This window comes from Corythoichthys intestinalis, chromosome 2, assembly GCF_030265065.1.
Source record: "Corythoichthys intestinalis isolate RoL2023-P3 chromosome 2, ASM3026506v1, whole genome shotgun sequence".
In the NCBI taxonomy this organism is placed as follows: Eukaryota; Metazoa; Chordata; class Actinopteri; order Syngnathiformes; family Syngnathidae; genus Corythoichthys; species Corythoichthys intestinalis.
This window is the reverse complement of record NC_080396.1, coordinates 7,790,955-7,807,908: the sequence shown is the minus strand read 5'-3', so window position 1 is coordinate 7,807,908 and position 16,954 is coordinate 7,790,955. Positions and strand designations below refer to the sequence as shown.

The following is a 16,954-nucleotide window of genomic DNA, read 5'->3' as shown; positions in this document are numbered from 1 at the left end:
ATATCTTTTCATGGGACAACACTGACCAAATTACACTTTGACACAATGAAAAGTAGTATGTGTTCAGTTTATATAATAGAGTTTATTTATTTTCCCCTCTACTTAAAATATAGCCATTAATATCTTAACCCCTGGCAACAAAAGTGAGTACACCCCTTAGAAACTACATCCCTTAATGTCCAAACTGAGTACTGCTTGTCATTTTCCCTCCAAATTGTCCTGTGACTCGTTACAGGAGTGCTGTCAGCATTGCTGCGGAGTTTGAAGAGGTGGGGGGTCAGCCTGTTAGTGATCAGACCATACGCCGCACTCTGTTGAGTTTTTTTTGTTTTTTTTTAATTATCATTGTTATTTTACACAAAACTCCAAAAATGGGCCGGCCAAAAGTATTGGCACACTTTGAAAAATCATGTGACGCTTCTCTAATTTGTGTAATTAACAGCACATGTTACTTACCCGTGGCACATAAAAGGTGATGGCAATAACTAAATCACACTTGCAGCCAGTTAAAATGGATTAACGTAGACTCAACCTCAGTCCTGTGTCCTTGTGTGTACCACATTGAGCATGGAGAAAAGAAAGTAGACCAAATAACTGTCTGAGGACTTGAGAAGCAAAATTGTGAGAAAGCATGGGTAATCTCAAGGCTGCAAGTCCATCTCCAAAGACCTGAATGCTCCTGTGTCTACCGTGTGCAGTGTCATCAATAAATGTGAAGCCCATGGGACTCTGGCTAACCTCCCTAGATATGGACAGAAAAGAAAAATTGACGAGAGATTTCAACGAAATATTGTGCGGATGGTGGATAAACAACCTCGACTAACATCCAAACAAGTTCAAGCTGTGCTGCAGTCCGAGGGTACAACAGTGTCAACCCGTACTATCCGTCGGCATCTGAATGAAAAGGGATTCTATGGTAGGATACCCAGGAAGACCCCACTTCTGACCCAGAGACATAAAAAAATACAGGCTGGAGTTTGCCAAAACTTACCTGAGAATGCCAAAAACATTTTGGAAGAATGTTCTCTGGTCAGATGAGACAAAATTAGAGCTTTTTTGGAAAAGGCATCAACATACAGTTAACAGGGGAAAAAACGAGGCCCTCAAAGAAAACAACACGGTCCCTACAGTCAAACATGCCGGAGGTTCCTTGACTGGACACTGAGATAAGACAGATTTCTTCTGCTCGGAAACATGTAGCCTTGTTTTGGATCCAGAATTGTCCCTCCGTCGTCTGTTTTTGCCTTGTTTTTTACCATTGTCGACGAATAAATTGTCAACCTGTTTTCGGCGAGTGTTCTTCAAGCTTTTGAAACATGGAGTCAGTGTGCAAAGGGTTAACACAGGAACGCGCGGAGTTTAGCTTCCTCCTGGCCTGGCTCTTCGGGGGCGTCGAGCGGCGGAGCACATTTCCGTTCTGTTGCCGGCCTCCCCCGTGCGGTTTGGGCTGGGAGGACTAAATTCCTTCAGTTTTGGGGTTGCTTTGCTCCCTCTAGCACTGACTGCTTGACGGTGTGCATGGCATTATGAAGTCTGAAGACTACCAACAAATTTTGCAGCATACTGTAGGGCCCAGTGTGAGAAAGCTGGGTCTCCCTTAGAAGTCATGGGTCTTCCAGCAGGACAATGACCCAAAACACATTTCAAAAAGCACTAAAAATGGTTTGCACAGGAGACTTCTAAAGTGTCCAGCAATGAGCCCAAACTTGAATCCCATAGAACAGGGGTCCCCAACGACCGGGCCGCGGACCGGTACCGGTCCGTGGCGCATTTGGTACCGGGCCGGGCAGAAATAATAAATAATTTATTAACGACTGCATTCTGGCCAATTGACACCAATATCCCTGTCTGCTCTAGATATACGAGTACAGGATAGGAGGTCGTCATAGAAATGCATTGATTGGGCTGTTAGCACTAAATCTCGTTTTGTATATATATGCGAGCTTGGACTCGATAATAACGTATGACATAGGTCGTCGCCAATCACATTTCTTCCCGGAAATAATTAGCCCCCACACTAGAATGACTGAATAACAGACGTCTTTGGACAGACTTTTTACAAGGCAAAGGGAACCTGACGAGCCAGAAGATGTGCCTACAACCTCAAAGAAAACAAAATTTATGCTACTTCCCAATAACTAAAGACCCACGAACTGCGAAGGAGTGAATTCGTGTCCCGTATGTGAATAAATCGAGTGATTCGAGCATGTCTGTGGAACAGGAATATCAGCTTGTAGAGATCGCAAATCACGACGACTTAAACGTACATTTGAGACAACAACGCTACCGAAGTTCTGGATTAAAGTCATTTCGGAATATCCTGACATCGCTAGGAGCGCGCTGAAAACTGTGCCACAATTTCCAACATCGTGTATTTGTGATGCTAGCTTCTCTCACTCTCCCATCTCGGGACCATCTCGTCTCAACGAAACAAACTCAGGCCTCCCACTGATTCAGCGGGTGAGTTGTATTTTTTCCCTGCACTTAACACGACGGGGCTAAAAACAAATGCTATTTTATATTTGCTGTATTTTTCTGCCGCACATTGCCGGTGTTCTGACAAAGTTGGCATGCGCGTAACGTTAAAAAGGACCGCGAATGCAGCGATTCCTAAGTACACACTACAAACTTTCTTTCAAGAAAGGAATATTAACTTACATTTGCCATGTTAGGCGCGCACAACAACTGCACGTAGCCCTCTCACTTAATGACTTCGCCGTGTCGTTAAGCATTAATTTACGCCATTTCCGTGTTGCACATGTATGTTTGTTTTGTAAATAGTTTTTAGCACCATTGGATAACATTAAGAGTCCAACTGAATATAAAAGAGGGCTTTTTTCACCGCCACAAAAGCTTTGGGAGCAAAATTTTATAAGGGTGCAAATTTTGACAGGACACCGGTCCGTGAAAAAAAAGACCCAAATCACACCGGTCCGTGGTGCAAAAAAGGTTGGGGACCCCTGCCATAGAACACCTGTAGAGAGATCTGAAAATGGCAGTTTGGAGAAGGCACCCTTCAAATCTCAGAGACCTGGAGCAGTTGGCCAAAGAAGAATGGTCTAAAATTCCAGCAGAGCATTGTAAGAAACTCATTCATGTATATCGGAAGCGGTTGTTCGCAGTTATTTTGTCTAAAGGTTGTGCTACCAAGTATGAGGCTGAGGGTTCCAATACTTTTGTCCAGCCCATTTTTGAAGTTTTGTGTAAAATGGTATTTTTTTCCCCATTCTCTTTTGTGTTTTTAAATGAAGATATTACCGTATTGGCCCGAATATAAGACGGTGTTTTTTGCATTTAAATAAGACTGAAAAAGTCCGGGTCGTCTTATATTCAGGGTCTAAGAATTATACCCATTCACGACGCTAGATGGCGCCAGATATCATTGAAGCGAATGCTGGACTTCAGGAGTAATGTTCTGTCATGACAAATCTCAGCTACTCTCAAGTTTAACCAGTTAGCACAATTTTATTGCAATGTTTTTCCTTATTCAGATTTGTTTCAATACTACAGTTACAGTTAGACCTCACTTTGATGGTTAATGCAGTTATTGCAATTTTGTTGTTTTATCACAATAGATTGGTTTATTTACATTTCAAAAACCAGAATTCATTCATTTACTAATGTGATTGCACTTTGGTTTACATGTTTAAATGTTCAGATATTAAGATTTGAATGAGGCAAAATAACATGCTTTTTCTCTCAAATATATTGTTATAATCATTTGTTTCGGATGTACTGTATTTTCTGTAAAAAAATATATATATATTGTGTTCAAAAAGTTTTTTCAAACTTGAGTCTTGAAAAAGAGGGGGTCGTCTTATATTCGGGCCAATTCGGTACTACCAAAACATTTTGTAAATGCAATCATTGAGAAATCGAGCATTATCTGACAGAATTGCAGGGGTGCCAATACTTTTGGCCAGTAGTGTATGTGTGCCTGTTTATTTTGGAAACATTTTCGATCCTTTATTTACAATGGAATCCGGTTTGTTTTTTGTTTTTTCATAAGGGAAAGAACTGAATACATACTGATATACTCCTGGGGTACCTCATGTCCGATTTAGATATTCCATAGGCGCATCGCTTCGCCGTTATGGTCGTCTGCAGAATGTTGATCATTTTTGCCGGTTTATGCAATATGCGATCTCAAAACCACCAAATCAATCAATTAGACAATGGGGCATCGGAGAGTTTGACTGACATGCTTAACAACGGTCCATAGCCGTTTAGGAGACGGAGTTTGTGAAAGATAATTTACCAAAAATGGACACTTGTATTATAAAGGATTAAAAAGAATTGTTGTTGATTGGTGAAAGAACACATTGATTATGAGGACTTTGTAACAAACTTAACAAATTTGCATGAATTGAGGAAATTCTGTCTTTATAAGGAAACTGTGACAGGCAGCACCCTGAATGGAAGGAAGGCGTACCTGAATGCAGAGGAGGGAGACAAGGACAGATGGGACTTTCTTAACTTTGCCAGTGCATGGACGCCGAGCAAGCTTCCCTTAGAGATGAATTCCGGTCTCGATGCAGATGAAGAGGTCTACTTCACTCATGTAAGAATATAAAATTGTTTCATATTATACAGTCCCTGACAAAAGTCTTGTCGCTTATCCAATTTGTAGAAACAATTGCTAATAACCTGACTTTTAATTGTTCAATTGGTTTCAGAAATGGCTCATATGAAAGCTAAGACCCTCCCAAATGACGTTGAATGTACAAAATATATTTGTTTCCCTGAAAAAAGATTTATCATTTAATGTAGACATAAAGGGTAAGTTTTGGCAAGACAAAAGTTTGTGGCCTACAGAAAGTAGTGTGAAAATTGAACAAAAAATGTACTTCAAATACAAAAATATGTTCCATAACATAAGCGAATTAAGTAGTGGTGCTGTGAGATCCAAATTTAATATTTTGTTTGACATCCATGGGCTTGAAGAACTGCATCCATGCGGTTCGGCAAGGTTTCATACAATTTAGTGATTAAATCATCAGGAACATCAAAGAAAGCAGTCTTGCATGCCTCCCAGAGTTCATCAACATTCTTGGGTTTCGTCTTCCATGCTTCCTCTTTCATCCTACCCCAGACATGCTCAACAATGTTTATGTCTGGTGACTGGGCTGGCCAGTCCTGGTGGATCTTGATCTTCTTTGCCTTTAGGAATTTTGAGGTAGCGATCGAAGTATGCGATAGAGCACCGTCCTGCTGCAGAATTTGTCCCCTTTTATTGTTAGGAATGTAAGAGGCAGCTAAGATTTGTTGATATTTTAGACTATTTATGTTGCCTTCCACCCTGCAGATCTCTCGCACACCCCCATACTGGATGTTACCCCAGACCATGATTTTGCCACCACCAAACTTCACTGTTTTCTGAGTGAATCTCGGATCCATGCGGGCTCCAGTAGGTCTCCTGCAATATTTGCGGCGACTGTGGTGTAAATCAATGGAAGATTCATCTGAAAAATCCACATTTTGCCACTTTTCCAGCGCCCATCCTTTTGACAGGCTGTGGGACTTTGCAAATGCCACACGGTTATCTTTTGTATAATGCTGGTTTCAGGGCACTGATTCGAAAAGAGCGTTTTGTTCAATTTTTACACTACTTTCTGTAGGCGACAAAACTTTTGTCTTGCCAAAATTTGACCTTTATGTCTTCATTAAATTCTAAATCTTTTTTTTCAGTGAAACAAATATATTTTTGTACATTCACCATCATTTGGGAGGGCCTTAGCTTTCATAGGAGCAATTTCTGAAACCAATTGAACAATTAAAAGTCAGGTTATTAGCAATTGTTTCTACAAAATGGATAAGCGACAAGAATTTTAGCAGGCACTGTACAGTACTGTATGTCAATACCCACTTTGTAAATAGCCAATTAGACGGTTAGAAATGAAATGGTAATATGTTACTATTTCACCATTTTAATAGATATGGATTCAGCTGTATGTATATTGTATAGTACTGTTGACTTGGACCGTGAAATGGACCGTTTTTGTGGTATAATTCTTTTCCGGGGTGGAAAAATAATGTTAGTGTCAGACTAAACAACAGTGTAAGAGCTGCGTCTGGCCTAGACTACAATAACCATTCATCATTTATCATTGGATTATTTTGTTTTTATGTGGCACCAAGATATAATTATGCTAGAAAGTGTTGCTTGGATACTGAGTGAAACTGTAAATGCAACACTTTTGTTTTTGCTCCCATTTTTCATGGGCTGAAGTAAATTATCCAAGACTTTTTCTATGCACACGAGAGTCTTATTTCTCTCGAATAGCTTCCAAATCTATTCTAAATCTGGTTCTCAGCAATTCTTCACTGAAATGGATCATCCACTACAGCTAAAATATGCAGTGTCCCCTTGGTAAATAAAGTCAGGACTACTTGGAAACCCTAGTTTTAATCATGTGGCATTATGGTACATTTTTGGGACATGTAAGCCACACTTACTCTGTTCAAAATCATACGCCAGGTCTTTTATGAGGTCTTTTTTTGTTTTTATTGAGCAAAAAAAAATAGTCAGTTGCCCTAATCTGGTATGCCAGATTGATTTTTCCATGTATTCGCTCGGAATATATTCCGCATATCAATCTCGGACAGCTCCAATCGAGACCTGTTTCATGGGAAAAATTCTATACGGCCGCTGATTGGATTTTTTTTTTTTTTTTTTTTTTTTTTTTTTGCTTTTAACCAAAAATCGAGACTGTTTTACGTCCGTATCTGTAAAGGATTCAGGGATTTAGGCATTTATTCACAATCATTTTGACCAGAAACACTCTGTTTACATATGGCGGCTGCCACATTGACTGACAGACTAGCATCGTACTTCGACTTATTTACATAAAATAAATGCAAACTGCACGTTTTTTTTTTTGCTTTCAACCAAGAATCGAGACTGTTTTACATCCGTATCTGTAAAGGATTCAGGGATTTAAGCATTAATTCACAAGAATTTTCACCGGAAAATAAGGCGGCGCCACATTGACTGAAAGACTAGCATCGTACTTCATCATATTTACGTAAAATAAATGCTAACTGCACGTTTTTTTTTTTTTTTATTGTTTTTAACCAAAAATCGAGACTGTTTTACGTCCATATCTGTAAAGGATTCAGGGATTTCACAAGAATTTTCACCGGAAAAGCTCTGTTTACATATGGTGGCTGCCACATTGACTGACAGACGAGCATCGTACTTCGACATATTTATGTAAAATAAATGCTAACTGCACGTTTTTTTTGCTTTCAACCAAGAATCGACTTTTTTACGTCCATATCTGTAAAGAATTCAGGGATTTAAGCATTTATTCACAAGAATTTTCACCAGACAAACTCTGTTTACATATGGCGGCCGCCATATAAAATGACAGACTAGCATCGTACTTAGACATATTTACGTAAAATAAATGCTAACTGCACATTTTCTTTTTTTTTTTTTTTTATTGATTTTAACCAAAAATCGAGACTGTTTTACGTCCATATCTGTAAAAACATTCAGTGATTTAAGCATTTATTCACAAGAATTTTCACCGGAAAAGCTCTGTTTACATATGGCGGCGCCGCACTGACTGACAGACTAGCATCGTACTTCGCAATATTTAAGTAAAATAAATGCAAACTGCACTTTTTTTTTTTTTTTTGCTTTTTACCAAGAATTGAGACTTTTTTTACGTCCATATCTGTAAAGAATTCAGGGATTTAAGTTTTTATCCACAAGAATCCTCAAGGAAAATGCTCTGTTTACATATGGTGGCAGCCACATTGACTTAAAGACTAGCATCGTACCTCGACATATTTACGTAAAAAAAATACCAACTGAACTTTTTTTTTTTTGTTTGTTTGTTTGTTTTTTTGTTTTTTTTTTGCTTTTAACCAAGAATCGAGAATGCTTTACATCCATAACTGTAAAAACATTCAGGGATTAAAGCATTTATTCACAAGAATTTTCACCGGAAAAGCTCTGTTTACATATGGCGGCTGCCACATGGACTGACAGACTAGCATCGTACTTCGACATATTTACGTAAAATAAATGCTAACTGCACGTTCTTTTTGCTTTTAACCAAGAATTGAGACTGTTTTACTTCCATATCTATAAAGAATTTAGGGATTTAAGCATTTATTCACAAGAATTTTCACCGGAAAAGCTTTGTTTAAACAAGGCGGCGCCACATTGACTGACAGACGAGCATCGTACTTCGACTTATTTACGTGAAATAAATGCAAACTGCAGGGGTTTTTTTTGCCTTTAACCAAGAATTGAGACTTTTTTACATCCATATCGATAAAAAATTCAGAGATTTAAGTTTTTATTCACAAGAATCTTCATGGAAAAAGCTCTGTTTACATATGGAGGCCGCCACATCTACTGAAAGACTAGGATCGTACTTCGACATATTTACGTAAAATAAATGCTAACTGCATGTTTTTAAAATTTTTGTTTTGCTTTTAACCAAGAATTGAGACTGCTTTACGTCCATATCTATAAAGAATTCAGGGATTGAAGCATTTATTCACAAGAATTTTCAATGAAAAAAGCTCTTTGTCTGTGATTCCACTCGGTCAGCTTGGACGACCACGCCAACAATGCAGGCCCCCTGTTAATCGGCCCTGCGCCCTGTATCCCGTCAATATCATTATGAAGTCGATGGTTGGTCGGATTTCAAATTTTGGCCCGATATATTGGCCGACCTCTAGTCTCAACTTCTGTTTTCTATTGAGTCATATGCACTCTTACACAGTCCTTGCCTTTGGCTAGGTCATTGGTTTCAGTGATGCAGAGGCAAACTAACAAAAATGATTCTTGATCATTGATTTTTGTTAATACTCTTTGATAATATTGAATCATTTTATTAGTGTGAAAAAAAATTATAATGGGACTTTAAAGAGCATACGACAGGAGGAAAAAAAAAGTCTTAAATAGCATTATTATGTGAATTACAATCATATTTTGAGACGATTCGACTATATACAGCAATTTAGCAAAGCGCAGATGACGAGAAATTAGTCTTTTAATCTGCCGGTTAGCCACGCCTACCATTATAGGGCTCTAGTGTCCCCATCAGGTGGATGACGTCAACGGGTGACTGGGCTCATCGGTTTTACTATTCAGCCCATTGAGGGGGAATTATTCAGAACGAGGAAAACACGACGAAGTGAGCCGCAAAATGTCATTGTTTCAGTCTCTCTACTACAATATTATTACAGGATATTCTTTTTATCCAAGTATTTTCCCCAATTGCTAAATAAATGGCATGGTCATGACAAATAACAGTCTTGTGCTAAATGGAATATGAAATACGACATGGCAAAATTACTCCATAATGGTCAAAACTGTCGACTTCCTCTTTACTGTCGCACCTCCTGAACGATATTTTATGACACCTAAATCGGACATGTGTCATTTCACTTCCCAGGCTTCGGAGAATGTAAACAAACCAAGAGGCGTGACAGCTAGCCGACATGCTAACCCGAACCGAGTGATGTTTCAAAGTCTTCGAAGCGGAAAATCACACATAACTAGCCCGGATTATTTGACATGACGACTGGGTTGTCGATTGTCTTTGCGGATCGGCAAACCGCCCGGCGACGAGCAATTTACAGTTCGTTCCCCGGAGGAGGGCGGCTGCAGTTGTTGTGCAGCTAACGTGCAGCTAATGTGCACGAGGAGAGCTTTTTACATGCCTATCAATGATCAAACGTAAGTAGTCCTTTATTTAAAGAAAGTTTGTAGTGTTTACTTTGTAATCGCTGTATTAATATTTGACATAATACAAAACAAGATGTTTACTCACTTCCTCATAAGTCCAATGGTCCTACATTAGTAGGGCTTGGCCAATATCCACGGTGAATGGGAACCTTTTGAAACTCCAAAAAGGCGCACACGCCTCTCCCTCATAAAGCAAGATTTTTCTGCAGCCGTTTGGCTGGCGTAATGCGAAAAATAAACGTATTAATCCGCAAAATCAGCTGAATCCTTAGTCCTCATACACAACAGTACGGCTGTTTAGTGAAGAGGACGCCTTCACCCGTACACGTCACAGCGCCCTCTTCCTCAATGCAAGAACGAAGCCAGAAGTCACTCATTTTCATGGCGCGGGATTAAAAAAACTAAATAAATATAGCGATCGCTTCTACACACATCCACGCGGTCCATATCATTCAGGAGCATAAAATACCGCGTGTATTGTGAAATAAACTTTCATGGCACACCAGACCCACTTAGTGTTTGTTGCCAAAAAGTTAAATCTTGGTCTCATCTGACCAAAGCACACGGTCCCAGTTGAAGCCTGGGACCGTGTGTATTTTTGTGTGAGATTGAGCTTTTTGGCAACAAACACTTTAGGTGGGTCTGGCGTGCCACGAAAGATGCGCATGCTGAAAAGCACCTCATACCCTCTGTGAAGTATGGGGGTGGGTCAATGATGCTGTGGGGCTGTTTCGCTTCCAAAGTGCCCTGGGAACCTTGTTAGGGTGCATGGCATCATGAATGCTTTGAAATACCTGGACATTTTAAATCAAAATCTGTTGCCCTCTGCCCGAAAGCTGAAGATGGGTTGTCACTGGGTCTAAACATATGGCCAAATCTACACAGAAATGGTTCACCAGACACAAAATCAAGCTCCTCCCATGGCCATCTCAGTCCCCAGACCTTGTTTTGTTGGCAAAAGGGGGTTGTACAAAGTATTAACACCAGGGGTGCTAATAATTGTGACACACATTATTTGATGTCAAATAATTTTTTCTTTATGTAGGATTTTTTCCCCACTGAATGAATGCATTTGTATTGAAAGTTGGATTTTTCTCTTTTTTTACATTAAGGTCCCATATTAGAATTAAAAAAATATATATATTAGAAGCTAAAAAACCCATCTTTTTCAGGGGTGCCAATAATTATGGAGGGCACTGTATGTATCACAGTAGTGAACCATGACAAATTGATTGATATCAACTTTTTTTTTCCAGTTTGAAAAGGAGAAACAGCATGACATCAGGAACTTCTTCAGCCCGAGTTCCAGCAAGAAGAAGAGAAAACGATTGCAAGATGAAGAATCTTCTTCCAGCTCCTCAGAAACCAATGATTCTGCAGATTCTAGTGGAAGAAACTCTGCGAGAAAGTCCAAGAAGAAAGAAAAGTCCTGCTCTCAAATCTCCACGCACGCGGACGACTCTGACTTCTCCCCACAAACGAAGAGAATCCGGGAGTTCCGCTCCGGCCGAAGGCCGAGGCCTATGGAGGAGGCGAGCACGTCGGCCTGCTTCGGTGCCCAAGAAGAGGAACCAGATTCTTCCAATGAAACATGGGCTTGCGGCATGTGTACCTACTCAAACAGCCACTTGCTCCCATACTGCGAGATGTGTGGGTGGTCACGCTCAAGTTCAACACCAGGTAAGAATGGCCAGCACTTTTTTGTACTTAATTTTTCTCCCTGTCGTGTCAGTCTGTTGACTTTCGAGCAACGTTGCAGAAAAAAATGTGACTGGATGCAGGCTTGCCAAATTTTGAAATAGCTCAGCTGTTACAATATTGGGCCACTTATTCTTTCTCTCTCACTTTTTCATGCCGCTGACAAATTCTCAGTATAATTCTCACCTGTCAAGCCGAGAGAGCGAGAGAGGGCTGAAAATGTCTGGCGCAAAAGTTTGGGAAAAAATGAGCTGGCACTTGCCATTATCTGTCAGCGCGAGACTGAGCCGGCCAAGTTTGATGCAATCTCATGAGCGCTGCTTAAAGTGCCTATGACACGATAAAAAAAACTTTTGAATAGCATTATTATATGAATTAAAATCATATTTTGAGACGTTTCGACTACAGTACCTGACAAAAGTCTTGTCGCTTGCATACACATGGACCTGAAATGTCCCTCTAATATATTTGTAATCAATATTTTCATACAAGAAATGGATATCGTAATTTTCGGACTATAAGCCGCTACTTTTTTCATTCATTTTAAATCCTGCGGTTTATAGTCCAGTGCGACTTATTTGTTGATTTATTTGGGTTAATAGTTAACACTTTTTTTTTGACAGCGGCGTCATAAGACCGTCATAATTATAACATGACACTATCATGGGCATTACTGAATGCTTATGACAGATGTCATTAAGTGTAATATGTCACTAACTCTATTTGTGTCCATCTTGAATGTTTTACATCCATTCAAAATGTGAGAATTTTCCGGATAACACTAAAAGACATCTGCTATGAATATTCATTAATGCTCATGGCAGTCTCATGTCATAATTATGATTGTCTAATGTAGTGCTGCAACGATTAATCGTTGAACTCAAGTATTCGATTAGAAAAAAAATATTCAAATTAAATGTTGCTGCCTCGAGTATTCGTTTAATTAAAAAGCCTTTGTAATGGTTTGTTTTGAAAGTGTTTGCATTTAGTTTTATTGATTTGGGTGAATACACTGCCTTCTAGTCTGCCTCATTTCACATGGCTGAATCCAGCTGCTCCCTGTTAAGACCAACATAAGCCAAGTTTTTGTTTGAGGTAATGTTTTTTTTTTTTAAATGCATTCGTAATTTAGTTTGAATTTATATTCAGCTGTTTTTTGTGGGAATATGTGTTTGAACTATTAAGAGCATTGTAAAAAAAAAAAACATTGGCATTTTATAGCATTTAACTACCGGACTTTTGCCATGTAAGTTAGCCAATTGTTCTTTTGTTGTACTTAAAACCTCATTTATTCATGTTTTTATACCGTTCGAGGCTCAGGTAATATATTTAATTTTTTTATTTTCCTTATCCGATTACTCGATTATTCGAACTAACTCGTTCATCGATTAATCGACTACTAAAATAATCAATAGCTGCAGCCCTAGTCTAATGACAGTCTTATGGCGCCACTGTCAAATAACGTGAAACCAAATACCATAACTAGCAATTAATGAAACAACTGGAACAGTAACTGAAGAAATAATTAGAACAGTACATGAATTTTGACTGTTATTTCTATCTGTAGTGCTGCAATGCATGCTAAGAGGCATGTTGGACGACAACAGTGTTGACAGCAGGTGGTAGCAGAAGTTGACTCTCCTCCAAAGGAACAGTGATGGCCAAATGAAGCTTTGTTTATTAATTGTTAATTAATTACGCCTTGCAGCCAATTGGTTCAAAGCTTCACGGTGGTACATTTGGTCTAAGACAGCCTTATGATGCCACTGTCAAATAAAGTGTTACCGGTTAATATCTTTTGTAAATATCCCATAATACAGTGAGGAAGGCTGCGGCTTATAGTACAGTGCGGCTTATCTATGTACAAATGTCATTTGCGTGTCAAATTTGGTGTGCGGTGGCTTATAGTCGGGTGCGCCTTATAGTGCAAAAATTACGGTAATTTTAATACCTACAGGTTTGGAACAACATTTCGGTGCCAAACAAAACTGTTGAAAAATGTTCTGATGTTTACAGCTTGGTAAAGCCCATTGAGTCAATTTTTGCAAAGACATACAGTGCTGCTCGAAAGTTTGTGAACCCCACAGCGATGGTCAGATTTTTTGTAAAAAAAACTAAAATAACCTTATTAAATGTTAAGTTATACCCAAATCCACAATACTGACATTCCAAATAATGGACTGAAACAAAAGAAATAGTTATATTGTCATTCTTTATTTAACAAAAGTGGTTGATTTAAGAAAAACTCAGATATCATGTGTGCAAAAGTATGTGAACCCCTTCATTTAATAGGATATTGCGCCTCCTTTTGCAGAGATTACCTCAACCAAACGGTTTCTGTAGTGACTAATCAGCCTCTCACATCTACTTTGGGGGATTTTTGCCCATTCTTCCTTGCAGAACGCAGTCAGTTGAGAGAGGTTTGATGGGCGTCTGACATGAACTGCTCGCTTCAGGTCCCGCCACAGCATTTCAATGGGATTTAGGTCAGGACTTTGACTGGGCCAGTCCAGAACACGAATCTTCTTCTTTTTCAGCCATTCCTTGGTTGTATTGCTGGAATGCTTTGGATCATTATCATGTTGCATGATCCACCTTCTGCCAAGCTTTAACTTCAAAACAGATGGCGTCAGGTTATGTTCTAGGATTTGACAATATTCCTCAGAATTCATGATTCCCTGGACTATGTGGAGTTGTCCAGGTCCTGAGGATGAAAAGCAAGCCCAGATCTTGACATTCCCACCTCCATGCTTCACTGTTGGGAGAAGGTTCTTTTGGTGGTATGCAGTGTTGACTTTTCGCCAGACATGGCGGTTTTGGTTGTGACCAAACAGTTCAATTTTGCCCCTACATCAGTTGATGAAAACTCTTTTTAATTTAGTCTCGACAACACAACTGTTAAAAAAACAAAAAAAAAACTACTGAATTGATTGATTAGGAAATCAGGTTGAAATAATAGAAAATTCCAAAATGTTGAGGGGGTTCACAAACTTTTGAGCAGCACTGTAAATCTTGTCGCCTTGTCAAATGATGCACACAATCCCAGATTAGAGCTTTACCTGTTACCTATTATGGATCAATTAACTCTCAGGTGTGTATGAAAAGAACCCCAGTGCACTAGACTGCCACATCAACTGCAACCTGTCCTCTGACAAGATGCCTAAGATTCCTCCTGAGACCAAAGTGTTAATTATCAAGAGCCTGAAGACCAGATCCACTGCAGATGTGTTAGACAGACACCTTCAATGTGTCTCAGTGTCAGGTACAGAGGATTAAAAAAAGATATGAACAGATTGGAGACGTTTTTGACAAGCCCATGTCAGGCAGAACCCACGAGACAACTGCACGGGAGGACCGGTTGTTATCTGGAAAATCCAAAGCCAGCCCTTTTTCCACTGCTGCAGAGCTCCACGAGACCTGGTCACCTGAAGTCCCTGTGTCAACCAGAACAGTCTAGAAATGGCCTCCATGGTTGAATCAGTGCCCAGAAATCAGCATTAAATAAAAGACAATTAAAAAAACGTGTGGAATTTGCCAAGGGGCCCAACGCCTGTCAAAAGGATGGACGCTGAAATGGTGGCAAAAGGTGGATTTTTCAAATGAATCTTCATTGAATTACACCACAGTCGCCGCAAATATTGCAGGAGACCTACAGGAGCCCGCATGGACCCGAGATTCACTCAGAAAACAGTGAAGTTTGGTGGTGGTCAAATCATGGTCTGGGGTTACATCTAGTATGGGGGTGTCTGAGAGATCTGCAGGGTGGAAGGCAACATAAATAGTGCTAAATATCAACAAATCTTAGCTGCCTTTTACGTTCGTAAACATAAAAAGGGCCAAATTCTGCAGCAGGATGGTGCTCCATCGCATACTTCAATCTCTACTTCAAAGTTCCTCAAGGCAAAGAATACCAAGATCCTCCAGGACTGGCCAGCCCAGCCACCAGACATGAACATCATTGAGCATGTCTGGGGTAGGATGAAAAAGGAAGCATGGAAGATGAAACTCAAGAATGTTGATTATGAATCCTTGCCGAACCGCATGCTTGCAGTCCTTCAAGCGCGCATTCCGGCTTGAATAGAGAGTTCACAGAGAGCAGCAGAGCTACAGCGGCTGGACACAGCAATTCGAGCTAACAAGACTCTTAACATTGCATACCGCTTCAACATATTCAATAGTATTTAGTTTTCATTCATTTTAAATTAATATTCTGTCCGAACAAGCTTAACAGAGAATCAACACCGTGCCATCACACATCAAGCAGATGAATATGTAACTTTTTCTCCGCAGTGACAAAAACAGCTGACTGTGGCCCCAGTAGGTAGGCTACATATGGAACAATGAAATTAACAGTTCACCTGCTGTGGCCTGAACGGAGTCTTACACCTTCCTCCTGGTGCGCATGGACTTGAATTGCGTGCCCGCTTGTGCAGTCCCTGTTTTTTCACCTCTTTTATCAACACCATCGTCGTTTTGGGGCTTTTTGAAGAAACGTCGGACACTCAGTTGCCTTGACATTTTTCCGAGTAAGGCCAACAACGTCATGCATCAAGAGAGACAACAGCTAATTAATATGCTCACTCGCCACCCTGTGGTCTGGGGTGTGAATTGCAACCTGTCAAAATGACAGATGGACTTCAGTTTTTTCCGTCACCGTTTTAAAAAATCGGTCTACGACGGAAAATATTCGGTTAACGCGACCCCTGGTCTGGACACAATCGAGAACCGGAGACCAGAGCAGGGGGCTCCCTGGGCCCAAACCGAGAAAAGCGCTCTATCGGCGGGCACACATTAATCGGCCGGTGACCATGGTGTGCGACAAGCCGCCGGTCGTCGGGCGAGTGGCCTTCTCGGTGGACAGGGAGCATTGTCACCCACAAAATGCAAGCCACCTCCTTATTAAAACGTTTGGTAAAACTTTATAACAACTCTCCGTTTTACTACTTAATAGATCATTAGTAAAGTGTTGATAAATGATTTATTGTTGATTTGTGAAGTATTTGTTAACAGTTAGTTAAGCATTTACAGGGTGTTCTTAACCTGAAACACAGTAGTTTGTGTAGAAACGTTTCAAGTTTTTGTGTGTAACGTTTGGCATTTCTATCTTTTCAGGTTAAGAAATGCCGTTCACTTCAAAAGAAAAGGCATTTTGATAAGGCATTTTGCAGGCAGCGCTCATGTTGCACATTTATGAAAATCTGCCATAGAACCAAAAAAATATTTGTACTTTTCTTTGTATATTTAACCAGTAAAACTTATGACCTTCAACATGAAGTGTATATAGTTTTATTAAGATCCATCAACTAGCATGGGCATTTAGAATGGGGTCAACCATAATGGAACACCCTGTAAATGCTTAACAAACTGTTAACAAGTACTTTACAAATCAACAATAAATCATTTATCAACAGTTTACTAATGATCTATTAACTAGTAAAACAGATAGTTATTATAAAGTGTTACCAATCGTTTGCCATGATCCCAGTGTTTGACATAACATAAAACACGTAGCTTACTCACTTAGTCATCCATCCAATTGTCTCT

General features: G+C 39.8%; 1 protein-coding gene across 4 annotated transcripts in view; it reads left to right on the top strand.

Annotated features, from left to right (window-relative positions):
• Positions 1-16,954, top strand: part of zranb3 (zinc finger, RAN-binding domain containing 3) — a 311,366-nt gene that overhangs the window by 133,087 nt on the left and 161,325 nt on the right. For all 4 annotated transcript variants that reach the window (XM_057819173.1, XM_057819181.1, XM_057819189.1 and 1 more), the window contains 2 exons: positions 4,391-4,561; positions 10,969-11,392. In XM_057819173.1, coding sequence (XP_057675156.1) covers positions 4,391-4,561; positions 10,969-11,392 — 595 coding nt within the window. The remainder of the gene's footprint in view (positions 1-4,390; positions 4,562-10,968; positions 11,393-16,954) is intronic.